This window comes from Gallus gallus, chromosome 1, assembly GCF_016699485.2.
Source record: "Gallus gallus isolate bGalGal1 chromosome 1, bGalGal1.mat.broiler.GRCg7b, whole genome shotgun sequence".
NCBI lineage: Eukaryota > Metazoa > Chordata > Aves > Galliformes > Phasianidae > Gallus > Gallus gallus.
In genome coordinates, this window is record NC_052532.1 from 128,221,626 (window position 1) to 128,247,397 (window position 25,772).

At 40.6% G+C, this 25,772-nt stretch overlaps 1 protein-coding gene across 2 annotated transcripts in view; it reads left to right on the forward strand.

Annotated features, from left to right (window-relative positions):
* The first annotated feature begins 16,128 nt into the window (after positions 1 to 16,128).
* The window catches only part of PRKX (protein kinase, X-linked), a 55,316-nt gene continuing 45,672 nt past the window's right edge, over positions 16,129 to 25,772 (forward strand). The window contains exon 1 of one of the 2 annotated variants that reach the window (XM_015277728.4): positions 16,129 to 16,633. In XM_015277728.4, coding sequence (XP_015133214.2) covers positions 16,447 to 16,633 — 187 coding nt within the window. In that variant the 5' untranslated portion in view covers positions 16,129 to 16,446. Of the gene's footprint in view, positions 16,634 to 18,995; positions 19,106 to 25,772 lie in introns of those variants that run through there. The other variant, XM_040661450.2, reaches the window with a different exon arrangement.

Sequence of the window (25,772 nt, forward strand, 5' to 3'; positions counted from 1 at the left end):
GATTGTTCCCCTCTATTCTGCTCTCATGAGGCCCCAGCTGGAGTACTGCATCTGGGCCTGGGGCCTCCAACACAAGAAGAATGTGGAGTTTTTGTGGTCCAGAGGAGGGCCACAAGGATGATTCAAGGACTGGAGCACCTCTCCTATGAAGACAGGTTGAAGGAAGTGGGCTTGTTCAGCCCGGAAAATAGAAGGCTGTGGGGAGACCTCATTGCAGCCTTCCAATATTTAAAGGGAATTTATAAACATGAGTGAAATCAACTTTTTACATGGGTAGATAGTGATAGGACAAGGGGGAATGGTTTAAAACTGAAAGAAGGGAGATTTAGATTACATGGCAGAGGGAAGTTCTTTACTGAGAGAGTGGTGAGGTGCTGGAACAGGCTGCCCAGAGAGGTTGTGGATGTCCTGTCCCTGGAGGTATTTAAGGCCAGGGTGGATGGGGCCCTGGGCAATCTGACCTAGTACTAGATCCAGCAGCTGGTAACCCTGTCTATGGCATAGGGGTTGGAACCTGATGATCCTTGAGGTCTCTTCTAACCCAAACCATTCTATGATTCTGTGTTTCTATGACTGTATACAGTTCTTCCCCTGCAGCACAGAAGCCTGTCCTCGTTGCCCCTCTGGGGCATCCAGCATTCTTAAACAGGTACAGAAATGTTGTGGACCTAGAATTCACAGACAATAAGAAATTGTTACTAAGTAGTCAATTTTCTGGAGTTAGTGATGCAGAGATCAAAAAAAGAGGCTTGTCCTCAACCTCAAACAGATTAGCAAGCCTGAGGATATTTCTTTTTATTTTGTGCTAATATTTTATACCTCCTCTGACAAGCTTTTCTCCAGGGCCTTTTGCCAGACAAGGCTTAGCTGTGAAATGATTTCAGGATTTCTGTGAAGAACACAGCAAGGCCAGCAATGGAAATGGGGAAATGGATACTCTAGACTGCAAGATGCAATTAAAGCAGCAGTTTCTACAATGACTTGTGTAGCTTACACAATTCTCAGTCAGCAAGCTTTTCCTCTTCAGCTGAATTTTTATTTACATGCACTCTGCACTATTGTTATTGAAAACAAAACGAAACAAAATGTTCCCACTCTAAGGCCACCAGGGCAGTGCCCACTAGAGTCAGTATGTATATTCACATGCCGTAAGCTAAAAGCAGCACTGCTGCATTAGCCATCTGCGCACCTGAGTTAAAAAGCCCTAATCAGCTGGGTACTTGCCTGACTACCCTGTCTCTAAAATCCAGAGTGAAGATAAATCCTGACTCTGATCTACCTTCTCTTTCTTCCACAGTGAAAACAAATTATTTTCCCAAATTTGCTAACTTTTTTTTAGGGAAAACCAGTTGCAATATTTACTCTGTTCTTACAGAAAAGTTCTGCCAAATGGATTAAAAAACAAAACAAAACATAAAAACATGAGCTCAGCTGATAAAATAAATATATGTGAAATACTGACAAGGAAAAAGAAGAACAAGGCATAGGAAATCTGATAAATATTTATATTCCTACAAAATAACAACAACAACAAAAACCAAACCTGAATCATTGGGATCAATACATTTTTAAAGACACATACAAGATTGAACAGCTGCTACAGAAGCTGAAATAAATCTAAAACTGCAAACAGAAAGACGGTAGTGAGGAACAATGAGCCAAACATACCGGAAACAGTTACATGTTCTGCAGAAGTGAAAATTAATAGGACAGAGAACTGTTCATAAGCAACCAACCAAACAAAAAGTAGACAGAAATTCAAAGAAGACTGTATTCCAGAATTATGAAGGATACAAAATATAGGAAGAATTCACAGAAATAAACATACATTTCTGGGAAGAACAGAAGTTAACACAGGCAAATTTAGACGTATTTTAGAGTAGAGCAGGGTTTAGTCTTCAAACTTACAACCATGCAAGACTGCACAAATTTTATAGTATAAATGGTGAGATCCAATTACAGAAGGAAAAAAACGTGTTAGGAAAAAGAGAGATGTGAAATAATGGAAACAGTATTAAAAAAAAAGGCAAAATTCAGAAAAGATAGGAACACTTTGATAATAGCTGTTGATGCATACATACAGGGACCTTTCCAATATTTGTGGCAATATGTCTCAGAGGATGATAGTAAATAATTAGGAATGATAAAAGGAGGTCAAAATTGGCAGGATCTTGGGTTGAACTTGGCTCTGATGAGAGATTGACGTGATAAGATTACAACAAAACAAACAGACATCATTGGAATGTTGATTTTTTTTAACTATATGAAGATGGATTCTTCCCAAATTCTTGTGAGGATAAGGCCAAAAAAAAAAAAAAATGATGACAAGACAGACCTATGTTATAAAAGGTACATAATGGCACTTTAAAAGGCACTTTAGACAGATTTCACTATCTTTGTGTCTTTTCTGACTATTCTTATTAATACTGATGAATCAGATTATGTCTACAGGAAAATAAAGAATTTCACAAGCAAAGGTAGATATGCAAAGGTAACATTTTTTTCTAAGAATGATGGTCTCATAAAACAGTTTTGATGACAGCTACACAACAAAATGTGTTATGAATCCATTCTGTAGTGAAGCACTGGGGAAAACAGTTTGACAACAACACATCAGCATTTTGTGTGGGTTTCTTCAGTTGTGGCACCTTCATACATGGGGTCACGCTCACCCTCTCTTCTGGACTGCCTTATTCATGTCATTGCTTTTTGGCAGTACATTCACGTGAACAACTATTTCCAAGGATAAAGTACCTGAGGAATAAAATTTCATCAAAAATCTCTGATGAACACCTCAAGAATTCACTGAGAATTGCATCCACTGCCATCGAACCAGCTTGATACATTAGTTTCACAAAAGCAAGGACAAATATCCCACTAGTTCTGTGTTTTTATTGCTTTTTTTTTAAATAAAAAATATTGAAGATTAAAATAAGTTTTGTTACTTATATGCATGAACTTTATTATATATTTTATGAGGGCTACTCTGAAAGTGAAGTCTGCTATTTTAAAGCACTATATCAGAGGCAGATAGTGGTGGTATGGCAGTAGAGGTTGAACCTTCCCACCAATATTCCATTACATTTTGTTTCCATGCAATAGGTGACAACAGAGGAGCGCTGTGACAAAATGGCATCTGACGTGCAAATGCGTATGAAATAAAGGCGTGGAACTGCATTTCCACAATGTGGAAAAAATGTCACCTGTTGATATTCACTGACACTTGCTGAACGCTGACGGAGACTAAACAGTGGATGTGAGCACAGTGAGGCAATGGGTGGTGTGTTTCAGCAGTGGCAACAGTGATAGTATGTCACCTGCACTGGTGCATATCTTTACAAGCATGGCATGCAGGCTCTTGCTCATTGCTGGCAAAAATGCATCCCTAATGGTGGTGATTTTGTTGGGAAATAGTGTTTTGTAGCTGAGATTTTGCTCTATCAAGAAGTGTAATCATGCTCTTTGTATCTCTTGTAGTTTCCATGGGAATAAATAGGAGGCATTACTTTTGGAGTGACCTTTGTGTATGCAGCCCAAGATGATTCCTGTTCACTCAGGGCTGCCCAGGCAAGCCAAAAGGTTGGACACCCACAGAAAAGAGGAATGGCTTTAAACTAAAAGAGGGGAAATTCAGATCAGATGTTAGGAAGTAATTCTTTACTCAGAGGGCAGTGAGTCCCTGGCACAGGCTGCACAGGACTGTGGATGCTCCGTCCCTGGAGATGTTCAAAGCTAGGTTGGATGAGGCTCTGAGTAGCTTGATCTGGTAGGTAGCAGCCCTGCCCATGGCAGGAGGGGTTGGAACTAGATGGTCTTTAAGGTCCCTTTCAATCTAAGCCATTCTACGATTTCGTAGCAAGAGGTTTCAAGACGCTCTGGAGCTCATAACATTTTCCCCAATCTAAAACTGTTCCCTTAAACTTAAACCTTACCAGGCTCCACTTCAGAGAAGTTATTCTCCCCTCCTTGAATGACTGGCACAGATTCTTCAGAAACGCTTTTCAGAACAGCAAACTTTCATACAAGGAGTAACCTTTTTGGGATGTTTGTATAATTGCACTTTTGGTTTCTGATACTAAATGCATAATCATCTCTAATGATAGCTCATGGTGTTTCTACAATATGGAGGGATGCCATTCTTTAGATAATAACAACATGCATAGGTTATTAGCAAATTTCCTAACTCCTTGCCTTAGAAATAGAGATTTGCACAAGTCAATGATGTATCATTAACTAATCTTTTATTTGTGAGATACATTGTCGGTTTCAGATGACAAGAAATGACTTTGTATTTTCAGTAAATGTATAAAGAGAAAAAAGTAAATTTCTATTATTCTATTTCCTTTGAATAAGTAGTTACACTTTAATACTTCTACTTCTCCGTGAATTTAAAATTTAGTGTAAAGAAAAAAAGGGAAAATAAATGAATGGGGTACTAAAGATAGACCTGAAAGTAAATTTTCCAGCTAACCTACATCATGAGCGCACCTTTTCCCTCTATCAAATCATTATTCTGTCAGAAATCATCAGTGTAGTATTTTATAAAATGTGCTTTTCTGTGTGCTTATTTCATGCTTTTGGATTAGCAGAAAACAATTTCACACCCAGTGAAATTAGTGTTACATGTAATAGGAACGTGTAGTTTCAAGCTTCATTCTGCTGAATCAGTCTGATTTGTTACAAATGCTTCTTGCAGAACTTTGCCTGTAATTTACTGGTTCAGTGAGATCAAAGGTAATTTTTTCTCTTCTTTCACTGTACTCACACATCAACTGGAAAAACTGTTTCAACTGTAAGAGTTTCAGTATAGTAAAGCGCTTACTGTTAAGTACATCCTTAGTTTTTTGTTAGTCGACAAAGCACTTAAATTAGTTCAAACTTAAACATACACGTATCTGCTTTCATGAAATAAAGCCAAACTGAGAAACGTATTTTGCATTAGAGCTATCCGAAAAAACCTTCAAACTGTAATCTGATTGCATTAAAATTCATTAAAGATTCTATCCTGCTCAAAATCCCTGAGTATAGCTGGAAACATTAAACTGTCAACCTTTGCAACCTTGCCTAAAACTTCATGTCAAAAAACTTTAAGTATCAGATTTGTCATATTATGTTCATCCTATCCCCACTGACTTTAAGAAATAAACTCTGCTGTAATTAGACTGATATGAAATATTTATAATATTGCAAAATAGACACTAGTAATGCTTTTCACTGCTTCTCATTGAGCTCTCTCAGAAATAACATCACTAACTATCCTCGTATCTCTTCTCAAATGCCCAAATCATCCCTGTGCTAACTTTTTTTTTTTTCATCAAATATTAATAACAAAATGATTTAGGTAGAACAGCAAACTATGTTGCTGAAGTTATTGAATATTTATAGCAAAAGGAAGACCTATCAACGGTCAGATAAAGGTTATTCTGCCCCTCATAACAGAGTAGAACAGGACACTGAATAAACATGAAGAAACATTTGATGTCTCCATCTTCCAACTTTGCTTTTTAACTCTCTTACCTGCAAAACCATCATAATATGATTTCCATACCTTAAACTTTTGATTTTCTAACTCCTGAAAACCTGCCTGCATGTCTTTTGCTAAGATTATCATTCATCTTATCTGACATTCATTGGGAGCATAGGCTGGCACAGTCAGGTATTATCTATCACTGACAAAAAACCCAAGATGGTCAGCAAACTGTCCAGCTGATTTGGGCTTTTCAACCTAAAGAGCATGTGCTCATCCAGAAACAGGTGACTGGAAAACATCTCGTCAGGTATTAATGCCCTCAAACTTGTATTCTTCTCTTTTAGGGAAGCACTCTTTTCACCAGTGTTTCTTTGTGAAATCTCCATATCCCCTTACTGGCATTTTTTTCTGAATGATAGTAATTTTCTTCTTTTTGATATTCCCCAAGTTCTAGCTGTCAAATTCAGATTCTAAAAAAACAAAAAACAACCAAACCAAACCAAAACCAAAACCTGATGAATCCAGCTAAGTCACTCCAAAAGAATTTCATAATTCTCCAGTTTATTTATGAATCCAATTAATATCTGAAGTCTAAAGAAATCAAAGATTACACAAACCACAGGCGGCACAGATGCCCTGAATGCAATGAATTTGGGTATCCTTTTTAATGGAGGAAGTACAAAAAATGACTTCACAGAATCACAGAATTGCAGGGGTTGGAAGGGACCTCCAGAGATCATCAAGTCCAACCCCCCTGCAAAGCAGGCCCCCTACAGCAGGCTGCACAGGTAGGCGTCCAGGTGGATCTTGAATATCTCCAGAGAAGGACACTCCACAACCTCCCTGGGCAGCGCATTCCAGTGCTCCGTCACCCTCACTGTGAAGAAGCTCCTTCGAATACTGGTGTGAAACTTCCTATGCTCCAGTTTATGGCCATTTCCCTTTATCCTGTACCCACAGACAGCTCAAAAGAGATTGGCCATGTCCCTTTGATTCCCACACTTAAGATACACATAAACATTAATCAGAACACCTCTGAGTCTTCCTTTCTTAAGGCTGAACAAACCCAGGTCACCCAGTGTTTCCTCACAGAAGAGATGCCCTTTATCCAGGCCCTTTATCATCTTTGTGGCCCTCTGCTGGACTCTATCCAGGAGATCTCTGTCTTTGTACGGGGGAGCCCAGAACTGGACACAGTACTCCAGGTGAGGCCTGACCACGGCGGAGTATACGGGAAAGATCACCTCCCTCGAACTGCTGGCCATGCTGCTTTTAATGCACACCAGGATCTCATTGGCCTTCTTGGCCACCAGGGCACACTACCGGCTCATCACCAACTCGTCATCCTCCAGGACCCCCCAGTCCTTCTCTGCAGAGCTCCTCTCCAGCAGGTCATTTCCCAGCTTGTACTGATACTTGTGGTTATTCCTTTCCAAGGGCAAGACTCTACACTTGCTTTTGTTAAACCTCATACGATTTCTTTCTGCCCAGCTCTCCAGTCTGTCCAGGCCATGCTGAATGGCAGCACAGCCTTCTGGTGTGTCAGCCACTCCCCCCAGCTTTGTATCATCAGTGTACTTACTGAGGGTGGACACTATCCCCTTATCAAGGTCGTTGATGAAGATATTGAACAAGTCTGAACCCAGCACCAACCCCTGGGAAACACTGCTAGTCACAGGTCTCCAACCAGACTCTGCACCACTGATCACAACCCTCTGAGCTCAGCCAGTCAGCCAGTTCTCGACCCACTTCACCATTCACTCATCTATCCCACGCTTTCTCAGCTTCATTATCAGGATGTCATGGGAGACAGGATCAAAAGCCTTGCTGAAGTCAAGGTAGACGACATCTACTGCTCTCCCCCCCATCTACCCAGCTGGTGATGCCATTATAGAAGGCTAAGAGGTTGGTCAAGTACAGTTTTCCCTTGGTATATTCATTTTCTAGTAATTATTTTTTCAGCTCTGTAACTTTCATTGGGAGATAGGAACCTTGTTCTGTGCAAGGAGACTGCCTGACTCTCCGTTAAAGGGTTTGTAAAAACAGAAGCAGATAAGAAACCTACAGAATATAAACATTAGGAGAACAGCTTCTTATAACATGAAAGCAGCACCACTGATAAAGTGGTTAAGACAGTAAGATACCTGAAGAATAACAGTCACAAAAAAGGAGTAATCAAAGATCAAGACCTTCTCCCTGTCCTACAGGATCTGTATGGCTTCTATGGAACACAGAGGGCTTCTGTGTCAGAGCCAGGCAGCACCTCCTGCATCAGAGCAATGTCCATGAATGTGTCAAGAGCAATCTCCGGCATTTCAAAGTGTTACGAGAACTGCCTATTGTTAATGGTGAAGAATAGACTTGGTTTATTTCAGTGGTAATGTTTCAAACTGAATTCCAAGTTACAACAACCAAAGTAACTTTAACACAGAGTTGTCATTTATAGGTAGATATCATAGGAAATACAATTAAGCACATAAAACATTTTAGAAGTTTACTAAAAACGGAGAGACACATCAGAACTAAAGACCCTTTTCTTGTTTTTTGTGGGTGAAGCTCACAAAAACAACTTCTTATTATACAAATTCATATTATCTACTCATCTTGGTCAACAAACAAAAAATGCCAAGTGTAGGTTATATCTGGTGCAAAGCCTCAGTCATTATAATTTCCCTGTGGCTCTGAGGAGGAAGCAGGTGGATGAAGAAAAAAAATCATGCCAAAAGGAGATAAATATGTTGAGAAACTTTCCAGAACACAAGGCACAAGCCTTGAAAAAGTGAATTTCTTAACAATAATATGATGCTTCTCTGCCTCATGATGGATATGGTCTGATTTCTAGACATACAAAAGTCAAAGCTAGTAGAAAATTCTAACATTTATTTTTAGCTGACTTATAGCATGTTTTCTACCTAACTGATTTTTTCCTCTACTTCAAGCCACTATGTCATTTATTCTTCTTGGACATGTAGGGAATTGCGCTGACAGTGCATCAGTTGAACACAGTTAACTATCTTCAGAAAGGCTGGTAGCTTCAATTCTAGCTGACAGATTTTACGTTCAATTAAATAATCCTATTTTCATCTATCTAAAGTTTGTAAAATTGCATCAGTCTAAAACCTGGTAAGCAGAATGGCTGTGCACATCTTGGCTTTCTAAAAGTCCATGCCCTTAGCAGAGCTATGACCCAGTGATCCGCTCCAGGTGTCCAGACAAATGATCCATCGCTTTTCAACAGACACAAAGAGTGGAAACAAGATCAGCTCAAAGGCCAGAAATCAGTTGCTAAAGATAGCACAGGAGTTAGGTAATTAGATATTTTGCAAGATTGATGAGCGACTGGTTAGCTTTTATGCTGCTGAGCTCACCTATGTTAGTATTTTGCCTTGTGCAATGTTCATTGTGTTATGCTTTTGCCACGTGGACTATTTTGCAGATTTTTACTATACAAAAATAAGATACAGGTGAAAATTAAATGCATTATAAAGCCCTGGAAAGTAAATTATCTTTCTTCAGGAGTGAATGTATGTATGCTTGGAAATAATCTAAGGTTTGCTCAAATCTGCAACAATCACATTAACTTGACTTTTCCAAAAAGCCACAATGCTTTTTTTTTTATTATTATTTTAAGTTCATACCTTAGTGGGCAATATGCCCGAGTAGAATGCATTTCCATTTTATACTTAAAAACAGATTCTCAGTTCCATTGCTTGAATAGTTTTATGCTTTTTGTTATAAGCTCCCACTGATAAAATCACCTAGCTATGAATGGAAACGCAGCTGTAGCCACTAAAATACTGCATCATGTTGATTATTTTCATTGGTTTTAGTAGAATTTAGGCAATTGTTTAAAATGCATAGGTAGGTACTTAGAGTATTTTGCTGAATGAATCTACAGTGACTCATGTAGTGAACAGTTCATGAACTGAAATGTAAACAGAAGACTGAATCACAGTTATATCACTCTGTATTTGCTTGGCAATATATATATTTGACCAGCAGAAAAAGCGTTGGAAAATACCTTGTAAGTTTTATTTCATATATCAGATTACAACAATGAATTATAAGAAATCTAAAATCTATTGCTTCACTTCCAGTGGGGATCAGTTTGTAAGAGTATCAGCAGAAATATTTTTGAAGGTTTTTCTATCTGTTTTAGCTCATGTAAGGAAAATAACTGATAATGAAGTTAAAGGTATAAATCAGACCAGTTTTGAGTGTTAAAATAGTGTGGCATTACAGAATGACATCAGAGAATTTACATTGCATTACTTTTAATTAAATTAATGAATTACAGAATATGAGGGAACAGACTGAGAAGAGAATATATTACTTAGTGGCAGAAGAGATCAGTTGTGGACAATAAAGCCACGATTATTATTGCTAGATTCAACTTGTGAAGTCCTTTTCATAACTCCATTTCATTTTTAAAGATAACAGCTTTCATTCATGCAAGAATTTTGCTTTCAAAAGAACAGCAAGATTTGCTTACATTTACCATTCAATAAAAAAATATTTATAGCATGTCTACATAGCATTTGTTAGACTGTAGCTGACTTTAAGTGTTCAAAAACTTAAGAGACATAGTGCTAGCCTCTTGTCTGGAGCTGCCCTGGGTTAAATCCATTTCCTGATTATGCTGGGCAGATACATCCAGAACACAAGAAATGCTGATAACCTAAATGAGGTGCCCATCTCTTTTCCCTGTGTTTTTGGCCAGCCTCAGTGGCACTGTGAAGTGATTAATTCATCCAGAAGACTGAATGAAGATCTATCTAAATGCCATTCATGGGTAACGCTAACTTCAGCTGCAGCTGTGTACATCCACAGAGCATTCAAAGTGCTGAATTTCTTTTTTGAGGGGCAGTGGCAGGGACACAAGGCCATAAGCAGAAGAAAGCGGAGGATAAAACTGAAGCAGCTTGATGGAAATGCAACCCGTTTTAAATTCCCCAGAGCTCACCATGTGCCCTAACAGCCTGTGCCTGGCAATAACCTGGCTAAAACCCTAGCAACCTTATAAGTAAATGCCCAAACTAATTCCTGAACTGCCTCACCAGGGAGCTGCTGGAATGCTGAGTGCACACACCAGGGTGTGGGTGGGACTGATGATCTGAGAGAGGGAGGAGGACAAAACCCTGACAGCCTGGATTTGGATCAGTTCAGCAAGAACCACACCTTTACAAGCCTGATGCCAGTGTAAACTGTGACAAGTGGAGAATCTGACAGTAAATCAAAGAAGATACAATGGATTCCCACACCTAGTGTCTTTCTCACTTTGATGCTTGTGATTAGAGGGAAATTTTAGATCTTTCCTTTTCCTCACGAAAGCCTTCTTAATTGTGGATATGAGGGGATTAAACAATTTTTTTTAAAAAAAGCTGAATTGAAAGATTTAGTCTGTTCATACTCTAGTTGTATGTGCCTTAGAAAAGACAGTATTAGACTTTAGAAGTCCTTTAACTATTATGTCTCATATAAAGAGAAAAAAAATTCTGGCACAGAAAGTTCACATCTATCTAATTGAGGACTCCTTGATGAGATGGCTTAGTTCCCTAAGGCGGGTACCAATAGGTGTGTTTTATTGTTCTGCCTGACAACTAATATGTTATAAAGTTCATGTAATGCTTGTCTTGCTATAAAATTTTGATAAAGCTCACTCTAGCCAATCATTTGTGGAATTTAATGGTTCATACAGTAATCTTTGCAGGACCTTGTTGACGTTTGTAAAAACACACTACAGTAATATACCATAAACTGTATAAATAAATGCAACTGGTGCTACATTTAATTTCTAAGACTTCTGCAGCATTGTACAGAACAGCAAACTGACAACTTCATCTCACAGGCATAGCAAAAAAAAAAAAAAAAAAAAAAAAAAAAGGGAATGGTTGTGAAGTTCCTTAATATGCAGAATATGTCCTGCAATTGCCTCTGGTAATTTAAGGGAAGGAGGTTGGAATGACAACTCCTTTCATACCATTAAGATCAAAACTGCTGGATACCCCATTTGCTGAGTAGCTGCTATAAACAGCATCCTATCCTGTGTATTCAAATGAGATGTACCAGTAGGAATACGCATAACTACTTATTTGGGGAAAAGAATGAACAAAAAGACATGCTGATACATTGCTGTTCTATTCTGCCTTCCATCTAAAGAAAATATCCCCATCTGCTTTTGAGAGCTTATTCAGCACACTGATATTTCAGTGTCCCTTATAACATAAAACAGCATTCCTCCAACATGTTTGTTTCTAAAAAGGTGACCACAGCTTCATTTGGTGAGGGAAGCAGTTTTGCATTTACGTGAGATATGCATTGAGAATGCTTAACATAAAAAGTTCCTCAGCAAATATAGGCAAAGCAGCATCTGGTTTCCAGATCTCAATCTAGTTTCAGCAGAAGATAGGCACAAACTTGCTCAGGCTGGGCAGAAGTCTAGACGCCCCAGTAACACCACTTCTGTGCTACAACTGGAGAAGCCAATGCACTCCTGAAGCCAGGCATCAGTTCAACAAGATGCTACAAAATCACAGTTTGGGATGTTGGCAGCTGCGGGTTTTTTGGTTTTTGGGTTGTTTTTTTTTTGTGCTTAAATTCTCATTTGGATTGAGACACTATATTCATAACCATTTAAACACTTTACAAAAATTAAACCTAATCATATTAAAATAGAGGTATGATAGTTGCCGTATGAATCCATAGATATATTTGCATAATATGTGATTGTTCATTAAACAAATGCTCTTATTTCCATACATTGAAGGAACTACTTCAGATGGGCAGCACAATTTCCCCCTTTCTTTGTCACAGGCGCGGATTTCTTGTACGAAATTCCTGCTTGTTTACTTCACAGAACTTGCCTGATCATGAGCTTCTTTAGCAAAACAAAACAAATGAAAAACACATAGCAGTACTAATTATCTTTACCAGCTATTCTTCTTCCTCAGATCAGTCCCACGCTTTTAGGCACTGTACATAATGTGACAAGAGAAGAAGATGCAAAACTACTTATTAATAATAGCAGTCACTGAAGAACTTATTCACTTCCTCCCTACAGGTTTGGGCAGGTTCTCTAACAAACTTGTTGTAGTTATTTTACTGTGATGGTGTTGGTAAAGATATGCTTTAACAAGATTTGTGAGGAAAATTATGAATTTATGGGGAGCAAAAACGATCCTTTCAGGTAGGCAAACGCAAACCTGCTTAAACCACAGGAGAGACTCTTTTGTCTGCAGTCATGGAGACATTTAAATGACGGATTAAATGACGGAGAACCACAAGACCAAGAGTCCAGTGCTTAAATCGTATCCATTTGTTTGATATGTATATCACAATGTGTTCTCTAAGTGACAGAGCAATGAGCTCTGTTATGAATTTTTATATAGTCAGGCAGAAAGCCTGGAATCCTTTCCACTAGTTTCCTGAAATCCTTTCCAAAGGTTTCCTGAAAAGGAAAAAATAAAAATTAAAGAGAAATGGGAAGTAGGATTGTAGCTTATCACCCACTGAATCACTGTCTGGACAGCATGGCTCTGTGTGTAGAAAGCTGAAGTCTAGCAAACATATGTATGAGAAAGGAAACATGGAGGAACATAATTAACATCTGGAACCTCAACCTTCTTAACAGTTGTGAACTTAGTCTCCCCAAGATCCTGAACTTATAAAGGACTCTAAGTAACTGAACACTTTGTACAATGGAAATGGAAGAAAAAAGAAAAAAAAAGGCTATCACTCAACATCACAAGTGTTGAGAGAAAAATAAAATTAAAATTAAAACACTGAAACCACTGTTCTCTTAAAAAAAAAAAAAAACTCTTTTAGTAAGGTATTCACTATGCTTGGAAAAAATCATCTATAACATCTGGTACTTCTAGGAAAAAATTATAATAGATCTAATGCCCTGTGTGAGCACCTACAAAATAAAGGGATAGAAACATAAGATATGAAACTGTGCTTTACGCTAGAAGAACCTGGCTGAAGGCATCCACCGCATGTGAGAGAAAACTGAAAAAGATGAGTACTGTGCATTACCTATAAGGGAAAATAGAAGATTATTCAAGAAATACCTGTGAGCAAATGTTCAGATATTAAGTTGAAATAGTGGCAAAAGTGAAAGACAAAAGGGGAACAGGGCTGCAGACCTTCCTACAAAGTGGACCAAACTGGGCAAGAAACTAAGCTTAATATCTGCTACTGCTACGCAGTGGGCAGCTCTACTTCAACCTGTAGTTCATGAAATTATGAGTTTTGATTCTCAGGCTCTTTTAATTTAGAAAGAATGGCATTTTATTTCCCTGAAATACTGTACTAATTGGCAGCTGCAAGATAAATTCTAAGTAGGTTATACAGAGGTGGTAAAGTACAGTAATAACATGTTGACATTAAATATAAACATTACAATTAGATTGCTACAACTACAGCTAGCAAGTGCTTTGGATACCAGGCTAGCAAAGCAGTAAGCACGAGGCTGTTTCATCATAAGAAAATGGATGCTGAATTCAATGTAGCTAACACTGTTTACAGACCTCACTGAATCGCAGCCTTTTTGAATGGGTCTCGCCATATAAGCTATGTGACAAGCCACAAAGCACTGAAGTATAGAAGGAGATTTTAAAAGAAGTTTAAAATTCTTGAATGCAAGAAATTTAATCACTAAAGTTCATATCATAAACAGGAACATGACTTGAAATACACCTTCTATATGGTATTTTCTGTCCTCTTTAACAGCTGAGCAGTGAATGATTTCTCTGTTTTCAGGACAAAATTGGTTTCAGGAAGATCATCTTCGGCAGACTGAACTTAGGGTAGTCTTTCTTGATCATAACTTGCTCATACATCTTTCTACAAAGTTATATTGGTATGCACATTCAGATTTCTTCAGCGTATGAATGTTTATTTTTCAAGCAGTTATCTTAAACAAGATGTTTTCATTCTTGTTAAGAGGGGCTTGTTGGTTTGTTTGACCAAAATAAATTTACAGTCCACCAGAACATTTAAAATTTGCAGTTTAAGGAATCTTTCACAGAATCATAGAATATCCCAAGTTGAAAGGGATGCATAAGGGTCATCGAATCCAACTCCTGAAATACATCCATTCCATCTTTGACATATTCCATTCAAGGCACGAATCACAGTAATTTTTTGTACACAAAACTTACGATACATAATGCAAAATGAAATTAAATGAAATAGTAAATAGAATAGTAACACATTTCAAAAAGCACAGTACGGAAATTTGAAATTTTATAGCAAGAATTATGTCATCCTCCTTGACTGATGATTCGTTTCACAGGCTGGCAGGAAGCAGGGATGACCTAGCATTTTTCCAAATTAGTCATAACCCTCACGTCAACAAGCCAAAAGATAAAAATAGATAATACATTCTGTGAGTGTCACAACTATGAACAAGACCACAGGGATCTTTTAAAATTCAAAGGGTAGATACATGAGTTTGTAATTCAAATCATAGAATAGAATCATACAATTGCTTAGATTGGAGGGCCCTTAAAGACTATCTAGTTCCAACTACACTGCCATGAGCAGGTTTGCGAGCCACCTCTTGTGCCAGCACCTCAACACCCTGTGAGTAAAAAACTTCTTCCTAACACCTAACCTAAATCCCCCCTCTTTTAGTTCACAGCCATTCCCCCTTGTGCTATCACTATCAGACCGTGTAAAAATCCATCCCCTCCTGACTACAAGCTCTGTTCAAGTAATGGAAGGCCACAATAAGGTCTCCCTAGAGCCTTCTCTTCTCCAGTAATAACATTTTCTATTCTGATGCTCATTTTTGTATGCATACACACTTATTTCTCATTATCCTTGTATGTGCTCCACACCAAAGTCATCGGATCATGTATTTGCATGCAATACAAAAGAAGTGCAAAATGCCACTTCCGTAACCTTACACTCAGCTTCACACACACTCCACTCATTGGAGCGAGGGCTAGGAGCTGTAATTAGTGTAGAACTGGGCCAGAACAAGGCATGGAAAAAATTAGGAAATCCTCCCCCGTTTTCACATGACCTCTTCCCAGTAACTTGGCTCACATACCAATTTTCCCCGACTTTCAGTATAATCATCAACTGTTCCTCGGCCAGAGCAACTCAGTGCTGGGTGAGGGGCCTTTCTAGCCAGCTCAGTGCGGACATAGCCCATCACCTCATCGTGGGCTGCAGCGGGGAACTCTGGGGCTGTGCGTAGCCATACCTTTACCCCTTTGAAAATAGAGGTTACAGTCATGCACAGCCTTCTGACACGCTTGAGTGGGGAGTGCTTGAGGTTCTCCAGCGCGCTCGGGACTGGCAAAGCCTTCCCGGCACCGACAACTCCAAGGCAGGTGGGCCAGGAAGCCGCACCACAGCGGGCACCGCCGCTCCTCTCAAACTTTTCGAGAGAACGAGGAGGGAAGAGAGCGGACAGCAGCTCTGAGGGGGCTCGCGGGACCTCTCGGGGCGGCAGCAGCGCCGCTCGGGTCGGGTGAGACCGAGCGCAAAGCGCCGGAGTTCCGCGACACCCAACCTGGCGCCGCCTCCCCGGGGCCGCGCCCGCGGCGAGGGCCGAGCTCCGCGCTCCCGCCGAGAGCCGGGGCCGCGCCTGCCCCCGCCCCGCCACCCTCTGCGGGCCCGTGCCGCAGCGGCGGCGGGCAGACCCCGCCCCTCCGCCCGGCGTGTCGCGCGGCGCGGCTCGGCACGGCGCGGCACAGCACTGCACAGCGTAGCCAGGCTCGGCCCGCCCGGGCTTTCCCTCGCTATTGTCTGCCTGCGCGGCTGTTCCTGCTGTGGGTGGCGGGCGGCGCGGCGGCTCGTGATGCTGAAGGGCTTCGCGTCCCCTCCGAGGCAGTGGCAGCGGGCGCGGGCTCGAGCTCCGAGACGCAGCCACCCCGCCGCCTGCTGAAGACTGAAACTTTGCGTCCCCGCCGCTCCCTCTCGTCCGCCTCCGCCCCGCCGCCCTCCATGCGCTGAGCGGCCCCATGGACGCCTTCAGCGCCGCCAAGGCCAAAATGGGGGCGAAGAGCGGCGGCGAGGCGGCGGCGGCGGCGGGGTTGGCCGCTCCTCAGCCCGCCGCCACGGCCCCCAGCCCCGCCGGCCCCGGCTCGCCCTCGGCGCCCGAGCCCACCGCCTACAAGCTGGAAGACCTGGAGACGCTGGCCACCGTGGGTGAGTACGGAGGTGGCGGGAGCGGGGAGGAACAAAGAGCCGCCCAGGTGCTCCCGGCGGGCGCGGCCCCCGCTCCGTCCCCTTCCCGTTGTCGCCGCACTCCCCCTTTCTGCCCGCAACCGTGCGCTCAGCGCTCGCTCTGAGGCGGCGGGGCGGGAGTTTGGGCCGTTAACGGGCGACAGGTGCCGCTGGGGCAGCCCCCTTCTCGCACACGCACACATCCGCGGCGGGCGTTGTGCCGCCCGGCATTGTGGTACGGGCACAGCGCGGGCATTGCGGGCGCGTTGGGCGCGACGTGCGATTCGGCTCTGCAGCCGAGGAGCGCTCCGCCCGGCTCGGCCGTCTGCGGGCAGTGCGGCCGCCCTCCGGTACAGAGCTGCTTCGGCTGGCTTAGCTGCATTTGGGTGCATCGGGATGGAAATTCATCATTTAAATACAGTCGTAGGACCGGTGAGAGATCAAACAAGTTAGCTGAATGCGTTTAAGTGTATTTCAAAGCCCCAGCGTTCTGCTGGCCTGAATGCCGATGCGGAGGTGTTTTGCCCTAGAGCTGAACGTTGGTGAAAGGCAGTGTTACAGCCCACATCTGCCACACTCGGAAAGGCTCCTGTGATCAGCAGCACTGAGGTGTAAATGCACGCACTTAATAACCTGACACATCCACCATCAGTGGTGATGTGCGCTGTGTTCATATCAGTGTAACATCTGCCCGCTGTGCACATACAGCTGGTTTTGTGCGTGGTTTGAACATCTGAAGGTTCAGTGGTACAGAAGTTGGACGTTTTTCATTAGAGATCTCTGGATGGATTTTGGATAGATTTGTTCTAGCAACTACTGCAGATACGACTTTCACTTCAGCTCTGTTCAGTCAGTAAGGTGGATTGAAACCCTCTCTTAGTGCAATTCGTGGCTTGAAAAGGTCTTTAAAAATGGAGTTGAAAAGGCCTAGGAGTGTGGTGATTGGTGAAGACAACATTACCTTCTCTTGGAGTATGTTGTTTTATGAGATAATATTTCCACGTTGAAATGTCAACAGGCGTTTTATTGAGACGTTAATTGAGATTCCTAAGAGTCTGCCAGAAAGGTTTGTGATGCTTTTTTCCACTCCGCCAGGAGTGGTTCGGCTCGTTTGTTACATCACAGCCGGTTGCTGTGGATACAGTTGTCATCACCAAGGATTATGACTTCATGTGGAGCACAGTCTATGGGAAAACATTCATTTTTAAAGAATGCAGTAGTCACAGAGATGTTGCTGAGGCCAATGAAGAAATTTATGTTGGTTGCTCCAAAAGTAATGCCTCCTATTTGTTTCCAAGGAAGCTACAACAGACACGAAGAGCACAAAAACTCTGTTTAATAGAGCAAATTCTCAGCTGCAAAGCACATTTTTTTTTTCACATGGTTGCCACCTTTAGCTATGCATTTTTGCCAGCGGTGAGCAAGAGCCTGCATGCTGAGCTTGTAAAAATCTGCACCAGCAGAGGTAACCTACTGTTGTTCCTGCTGAAATGTACCCCCCATTGCCTCACTGTGCTCGCATCCACTGTTTCGTCTCCATAAACATTCAGCAAGCATTGAGGAATGTCAGAGGGTGCCATTTTTTCCACATGGAGAAATTCAGTTCCACACCTTTGCTTCGTATGCACTTCCATGTCAGGCGCCATTTGGACAGACTGCCCCTGTGCTGCCATCTGTTGTGCGACAGCAAGATGTAACAGGATCTTGGTAGGAAGGTTCAACCTCTGCTCCCCTACCACCAACATCCGCCTCTGATGATGTGGGCCAGCATAATAAAGTAAGAGGCATTACTTTCAGAGCATAGAAATAATCCTGATGATGGTTTTAAACAGCATAGCTTGTTAGGATGTTCTTTAAAGTGCTCCTTAGAGTTTAAGAAAGAGGAAAGTTTATTATTGCAATAAAGAGAAACTACTTGATGTAAAAACGCAGAAGGAAAAAAAAATGTAAAAAGGAGCAGGCAGCTACTTCTAATGGCACTAGCAATGCTGGGAAAACACTCTCCCTACCCGCACTCTTTTCTTCTTGTTTTTTTTCCCCTCTTCATATTTTTGTAATCTACTCTGTCTGAGTAGGTGAGTATTTGCATCTCTTCTGGACTTTGGCATTTGTTGGTGGGGAAAAAGACAAAACACAAGATGTGATGTCTTATGTCACAGGTGTATACATGAGGTCTTACCTCAAACAAGAAGCTGAGCTGGTCTATTTTCAGTTGGTTTTGAAGTAGATTCAAAAGATGTCTGCGTTCCTCATTACAAGGCTGTGAGGAGGGAAGGGATCTCGCTTCTGACCAGGAAGCAATTGGCAGCCTCAAAGTGATACTGAAAGTGAACATATCTGTACCAGCCTCCAAGTGGCAGAGTTTGTGAACTTGAAGACGTGGTGCCCTCCTGAAATGGCTGTGGTGCTGCTGAGGTGTGGGCAAGCAGTTCAATGTGCTGCAAGCTATGGAAGGTGAATTGCAGCTTGAGAAGCATGTTTTTTGCTTGGCTTAAAGTTTTTGTTTGTTTGTTTTTGTTTAATAAGTTAAATATAGTTTAGGTTTATATCATGTGTACTGAATGAGTGTATCTACTCTTTTTGTTTGTGGTTAACTTAGTGTTAAACCTATCCTCCTTTTATTTGATCTCCTTGCAGAAGTACAGGAGATGAATGTACTGTCATCAATTTCACTACAGCAGTACAGAGCCTTGTGTGCAGGTTGACTGCTGTGAGAAGAACAGCCACTGTCTTTTGACTGTGTGCTCGAAAGCTGTGTGTGCCCTGTCTGAGATATTTGGAGATAGCTATGGCATGAAGGGGGACACCTGGAAATTACAGGATGGGAAGTTCTGGTATCTTCCCTACTAGGATCAGTGTTGCTTGTAGACATACTCAGGATTAGAAGGGCAGCCTTGGAAACTATCTGCAGGAAAGTGGTAGTCTGGAGGTAAGCTCCGTGCTCCTACCTCTGCGTGCGAGTAGGATATAAGATAAATAAATTGCATTACTGTCTGTGAGAGTATGGTTATCTTTGGGATTGGGCACCTCCTCTTGGAGGATAGAATAAAGTTCTTAATAAAAACAAAAAGTGGTACTTGCTTTGAAGGTAACAGCTGCTGGCTTTAATATCCTATGTAGGCTGAGAGGATTACTGTCTCTGCTAATGTGACCACTGCAATGCAGGCTAGCTTAGAACTGCTGCTCTCTGACTTCTGTTGGAAGTTAGGCCTGGTTTAGCAAATAACTCCTTATGAGAGAAGAAAGAAAGCAAAAAGAGAGTAAGCACAGTTTTGCACAGTGTTTGGTGGGGGGGAATTATCTCCCCCTAAACATCCCAGGGCTTTGATATTTGTAGGCTCTCTGGTAAAACATATTGAGAGCAGAGACTAGAGTCTGCTTTTTGGGGCACTACCCTGCAACTTGGCCTATAAGGTAGTTCCGAGTTTGGAGCAGGCACCAGGAGTGGGGTGCAGACTGGTTTCTGGCACTAAGAACAGGAAGAACATTTCTTTAAGGTTACTTCCTGAGAGGTTGAAGTTGTGGCTTTGAGCTTTCAGGTACACGGTTGTCTTGTTGGTTGGTTGTTTTTTTATTTTACTACCCATCTTATCTAAAAAAGTACATGCTCTGCCTTCAGAGCAAATGAAGGTGTCTTTTTTCCACTTTTGTTTTTGAATTGATTTTCTTTTCAGCGGAGATTAAGCCACGTGTGTTTGCTTAGTATGTTCAGAAACGGCTGCTCAGGCTGGAATGAAATATTTGTGAATCAGTTGAGCTTAAATGATAAATACTCATCTGTGCCAAGGCTGTGGCAGTACTATGCTGCACAGAAGCAAAAATGTCATAGCTACGTTCACTGAAACTTAACTGCTGAAAGTTCATGGCCCAGCCATGTCTATGTTATCAGTTTCAAAACATTTGTACGTCTGGGCTGTGAAAGAGAAAGACTGTGAACAGTAAGTGAATCATCCTTGGCTTTGCTGGGCTTTTAACAAGGGCACCCTTGCTATTCCAGGTGCTGGTGTCTGCAGCTGGACACCTTACACATACTCTGGAGATACTGCATTTTTAGTTACGTCATAGTGAAGAAATAACATAGCTAAACTGGAGTAATAAGTACAAGTGAAAGAGATGTAGAAGCTATTTCTTTACTTTCAGGTAAGTGAAAGCGAGAGAAGAAATCTTATGTTCCCAAATTAAACATAGGTTAGTGCAGGAGTAGCAGGCAGCTCTAGGTAGAGGAGGGTGACAAACTTATTCTTGCCCTCTCTCCTGCGAGGTAAGTTTCCTGCCCATTTTTTGAAGTGCAATGAATTCCATAGCGTACATTTTAAATGTAAATCAGGTTTTGTAAATCTATTAAATTGATTGAAATATTTTAATAACATCTTCATTTGAAAAGATTCTTTTAAACAACTGTTCCCATGGTGTGCTTTAAATGAAGCAAATGCAGAATAAAAAATTGGGCAAACGAGTATTGCAATTTTTCTGAGCATGGGAAAATTTTAAAAAGTACATGGGAAAAGTAAGGAGCAACATATTTTTAAATACTTAATTTCAATGTGTTCACAGACAAAATATGTTAGCCAAATCTATTTTAAATGACTTTATACCATAGGGACAGTAGGTACAGAACTGCCGTCTAATACTGTGAGAAGAAACCTGCTCGTGTATAGGACTTTACAGGACTATTTTCCTTCTATGTAGTCTAAATGAAAACTTCCACACAAGGCTAAGGTTTCTCTTATATCTTTTCTGTTTCTGACTAAGCCTTGCTAAGCCTTAGTTTTGGTTTTGCTGCTGAGAGCAGCTGTTTTGAATACTATTCAGGGAGGTGTGAGAGCATTTTTTTCCTGTTTTGTCACCTTTACTTGATATTGCAATGATAAACAGTAATCACCAATTTTACTTGGCAATGTTCTTAAATACCACAAGTTTTGAAAGAAAACATGGTCTGAATGTTGTGACTGTAATGGTGACCTGAATTCACCATTGCATTTGTACATCATTGAGACTTTAGTCATCTAGCTAAATTACTTGGATTTTGTTTTCAGTCTTCTGTGGAATGTCTTGCTTCATTTTTCCCTTCCACAACATCATACTTATCCAAAAATAAGCCTTTAGTACCATTTTAGCTGATCAAGGGTGAGAATGACCAGGTGTGACTCAGCTTTCTTCTGTTGCTTGTTTGAGCACTGTGATACTTACTGTGGAATCAGCAGCAATGGGTCCTTTTGCATAAGGTTATTGTTCTTATTTTAGTCTGGAGAAAATGGTTTGAAACAATTACTCTCTTCTGCCTTTCAAAAAGGAAGGTCAGAAAAGGAAAAGTATATGAAAGAAGTCTGAGCATGTGAAATCTGAAAGTTCACATTTCTGCTTTTCTGCCTTTCGGTTTTAAAGTCAGTGTGGAGGTAAATGGCTTACTTAGTATTTGCCTGTCACCTATTAAATCTGCAGCTACGTTTTGGTATGTAGTTAACTGCAGAAAGAAATTTGAAATCCTCTGATGTTGAGAACTTAGTACATTTTAGAATAGGCTTTGACTCTCAGATATACTTCTTGAAGATAAATAATCTACTAAGTCCTGTAAGTAGCTCAGAGAGACACAGAAGTGCCTGCTGTGATGCAAATCATCTGGAATCAAACTGGTTCTGATATTTCAGAAATAAGAAGCATGCAAAACTCCTCTCCCACAAAATTGTGAGCAACTAACACCACACCTTCTCCACAGAAAGTCTCTGCTTAAACAGAACTAATGTCCCAATTGGAGGTACTGTTGAAAAATTCTATCATCGAAAGTGTTGTGTATCAACCCAAGCTTGAAAAGATAGAGAATGTGAACAGAAATAGATTCTGTTTATTTACGTACTTAGTTTTGAAATACGAACTTTGTTAGCATCCTTACTGCTTGATTCAGCTTTTCTGTGTTTAGATTCCAGAGTTTGCCTGCCTGGGCTTTTTGCAGTGGACAGCAATAGTAATCATTTGGATATTCAGGAGGTAAATATCAAAAGTAAGAAAAGGGTGTTGGAGTGTATGTGCTGCTTCTGTTTGCCGTGAGGAGTGTAGACACGCAGACAAATTCACAGAATGAGTTTTCCTGAAGTGGGAGATGGGAACTTCTTGTTTACCTTGCAAGGACTTGTCTGGGCATAAGCTGTACTTAACTAAATTAGTTTAGGTTAAACAGCGCGTCTCCCTTACTGTTGATATTTTCTAATGTAAAACATTTTTAGCATTAGCTTAAGGAGTAGTTTAATACATTGCCTTGGTAAAGCATTCTGCTTTCCTTGCATACTGCAAAATTTTGGGGCTGTTTCAGCAACTGCAGTGAGTTGGTAAGTAAAATTGTGCTGGGTGCTTTGTTTTGCGTGCATCTGGGATATTCTGGTGATAGGGAAGGGCACATTTCTTTTAGAGCTCTTCTTTCACATAGGGACTGTAAATGTACGCTGAGGAAATTTACGTGGAAGACAGGTGAATTGTGAAAGTAGTTAATAAAACAGTATATTGGAATGTGAGTGAAATGTTACAGGACAGAAAAGTATTTTCAAAACACATTATTCTCAAAACACATTATTAGTCATTCCATTATTCTCTTTCTTTGAATTTCTGTAGTCTTGCTTTGTTAATTTTTGTCAAATAAACGTTCAAATCTTTACCCGTTTGTATTATGTTTATTGTTTTACTTTGGGTAGTTATAATATACTTGAAGGGTTTTGAATTAATTTCAGTTGTGACGGTAGCACTAAGTTGGCAAATTCAAGACTTCTTTCTTAAGTGATTTCAGGGGACAGTGCTTGAGAAGATGTTACTTCTGAAGCAGTGAATGCTCCCAGCCTCCTTCTAAAGCCTGAAAGGAGCAGGGTGTAAAATAGAAACAAGATTTCTGTGAGCAGTTTTGCCTGACACCCACTGGTAATCTCAAAAGATAAAATTTCTGAGCCTAATGCTGTTTTATCATTTTGGAAAGCTTATTTAAACAGGAATGAAACGTCTTGTTCTACTCTGAAGAGCACTCTGAAAATGCTAAAATGGCAGTCTCATGGGGATTAACTTAAGCTCCCTTCTTGTGTTTATGCAGTTTAAGAGCCCCAGTGTTAGTGAACTCTGAATAATTTGTGTTTACAATTCAATTTAAGCAGGTTAACTATATCCATGTAAATGCCTAAGCCCTTCCTCTTAAAGGCAAAAGCACTGCTGGAATGGGGGAAATATTGCTGAAGCCTTAAGTCCTTACATACTCATTTTATTCTGAATATGCTCTTCTGAACATACCTGTATTGTACATACAGTATACTATTAGAGTTCTCTTTTATAGATGTACCTAAACTAGATTTTAACTGTTTGCCTCACTAGCAATACTACTGTGCCAAAGCACTTGTGCTTTTATGATAGTAAAGTAAGTTTAGCTAAGTTTGAGCTTATTCTAAAGGATTGTATTAAAATGCATATAGATGCATTTTAAAGGCAGTTTGAAGATGTTCACAGAATTGCTCTTCAAATGTATATGTAAATGAAGTCTAAAATTCATTTTTGGTGAATTCTGACAGTTACTTCATCTAGTCCTCAGTTGTGGTGATCTATGGCATCTGTTCCTGAAGGCTTCCTACTCAGTTGCTTTCTTTCTTCACTCCCATCCCCACTGGGAGAATTTGATAGCCTAACTATTAATTGATCAACAGCAAGTTTTGTGTAAATGTGTTGTGATTTTTCTCTGGGGAATCAGTCGGTTTGCTTCAGTATGCTTCACCTGAGGCAAACTACTAGAAAAAATGTTAAAAATAATGAAGGAAGCATTGTTTCTAGGTGACTCAGCTATGAGATAGAACATATTCATGTCTGTTATCAATGACAACAAAATGTTGCACTTGGCCCTAGGGTTGACTGTTGTTGTGATTGTGTTGTTGTGATCATTGGAACTGCTCCTTACATTCCTCTTTGTGACCCTGTAATGCATTGGAAAGCACAGCAGTAACAGCAGAGCAGCAAAGTGCTAGGCTGCAACAAGTGAGGGTTTGCTCAAATACAACAGCTGTGGACACAGAAACAAAGGAAAGAAACTGCTTACCTTCAGAAGGCCTTAAGCAAGCAGGAGTCTCTAACAAGATACTCCCTTAAATGAGGTCTTAAATCAGATCTTGGCACCCCTGCTGGTCACTCAGTGGTATTGCATGCACCTGAGATCCCCTGGGTTGGCCCTGCCTTCACACCAGGTGCTCAATCACTGGTTCAATCCATGACTTTGTGTTTCCACTAAAGACCCACAATGTTATTGGTCTGTTGGGGAGCAGAAAAGTCCAACTACGTCTCTGAGCTAATTTGAATACTTTGTGAAGTATCCAGTTTTCTAATCTTTAGACTCTTACTGTCAACTGTTCATTTAACATGAAAATAAAAGATAGATTATATGGTCTTATTTGGTTTGCAATGTGTATTGTAGCTCTTACACCAACAGTTATAGGGTCTAAGTGTAAAAATTGTATGCAGAACCTTCTTTGCACTTTGTGTCTTTTCTGGCTATTCATTGTGAAGGTCACCTGTAGCTTTCCTTATGGGCTTACAAAACTTCTAAATATACATGCATATATACTTAAATTTATATAAAATTACGAACAAGATCTGTAATCCTGTAGTTTGATGTAGAAAGGATAAGAATATGGGAAAGTATTCTGCTTGTTTTTTATAAGGGTGTATAGTTAGTTACATAGGACTTCCTAGTTGGTTACCTCTTAACGTTTTGCAATTCTTTATTTATACAGAGCATTAACACAGTATCTGCAGCATGCCCTTGTGCTTGGTAAATATATTTTTAATATTCTCCAAGGATGGATTCTGATCTGATTTTTCATAAAGGTCACATTAACTTCTATTTGACTCTACTGTGCAACTTGCAAGAGTTCAGGAGGTCTAATCTGTGTACTCACTGGACTACTTTGGAAAGGCAACCTTAGGCAGAAGGGTGTATCACTTAAGAAGTTGCAGCTTGTGATTTATACTCATATTTGTTTTTCTCATGTACACCTCACATTTGTGCATTTAAAAAAACACTAGAGCTATTAAAGCAATATATTTTTACTTGGAAAATAAAAGAAGAAAACCTGGTACTGCTAAGCTTTTTTGTTTCTTTGTTTTT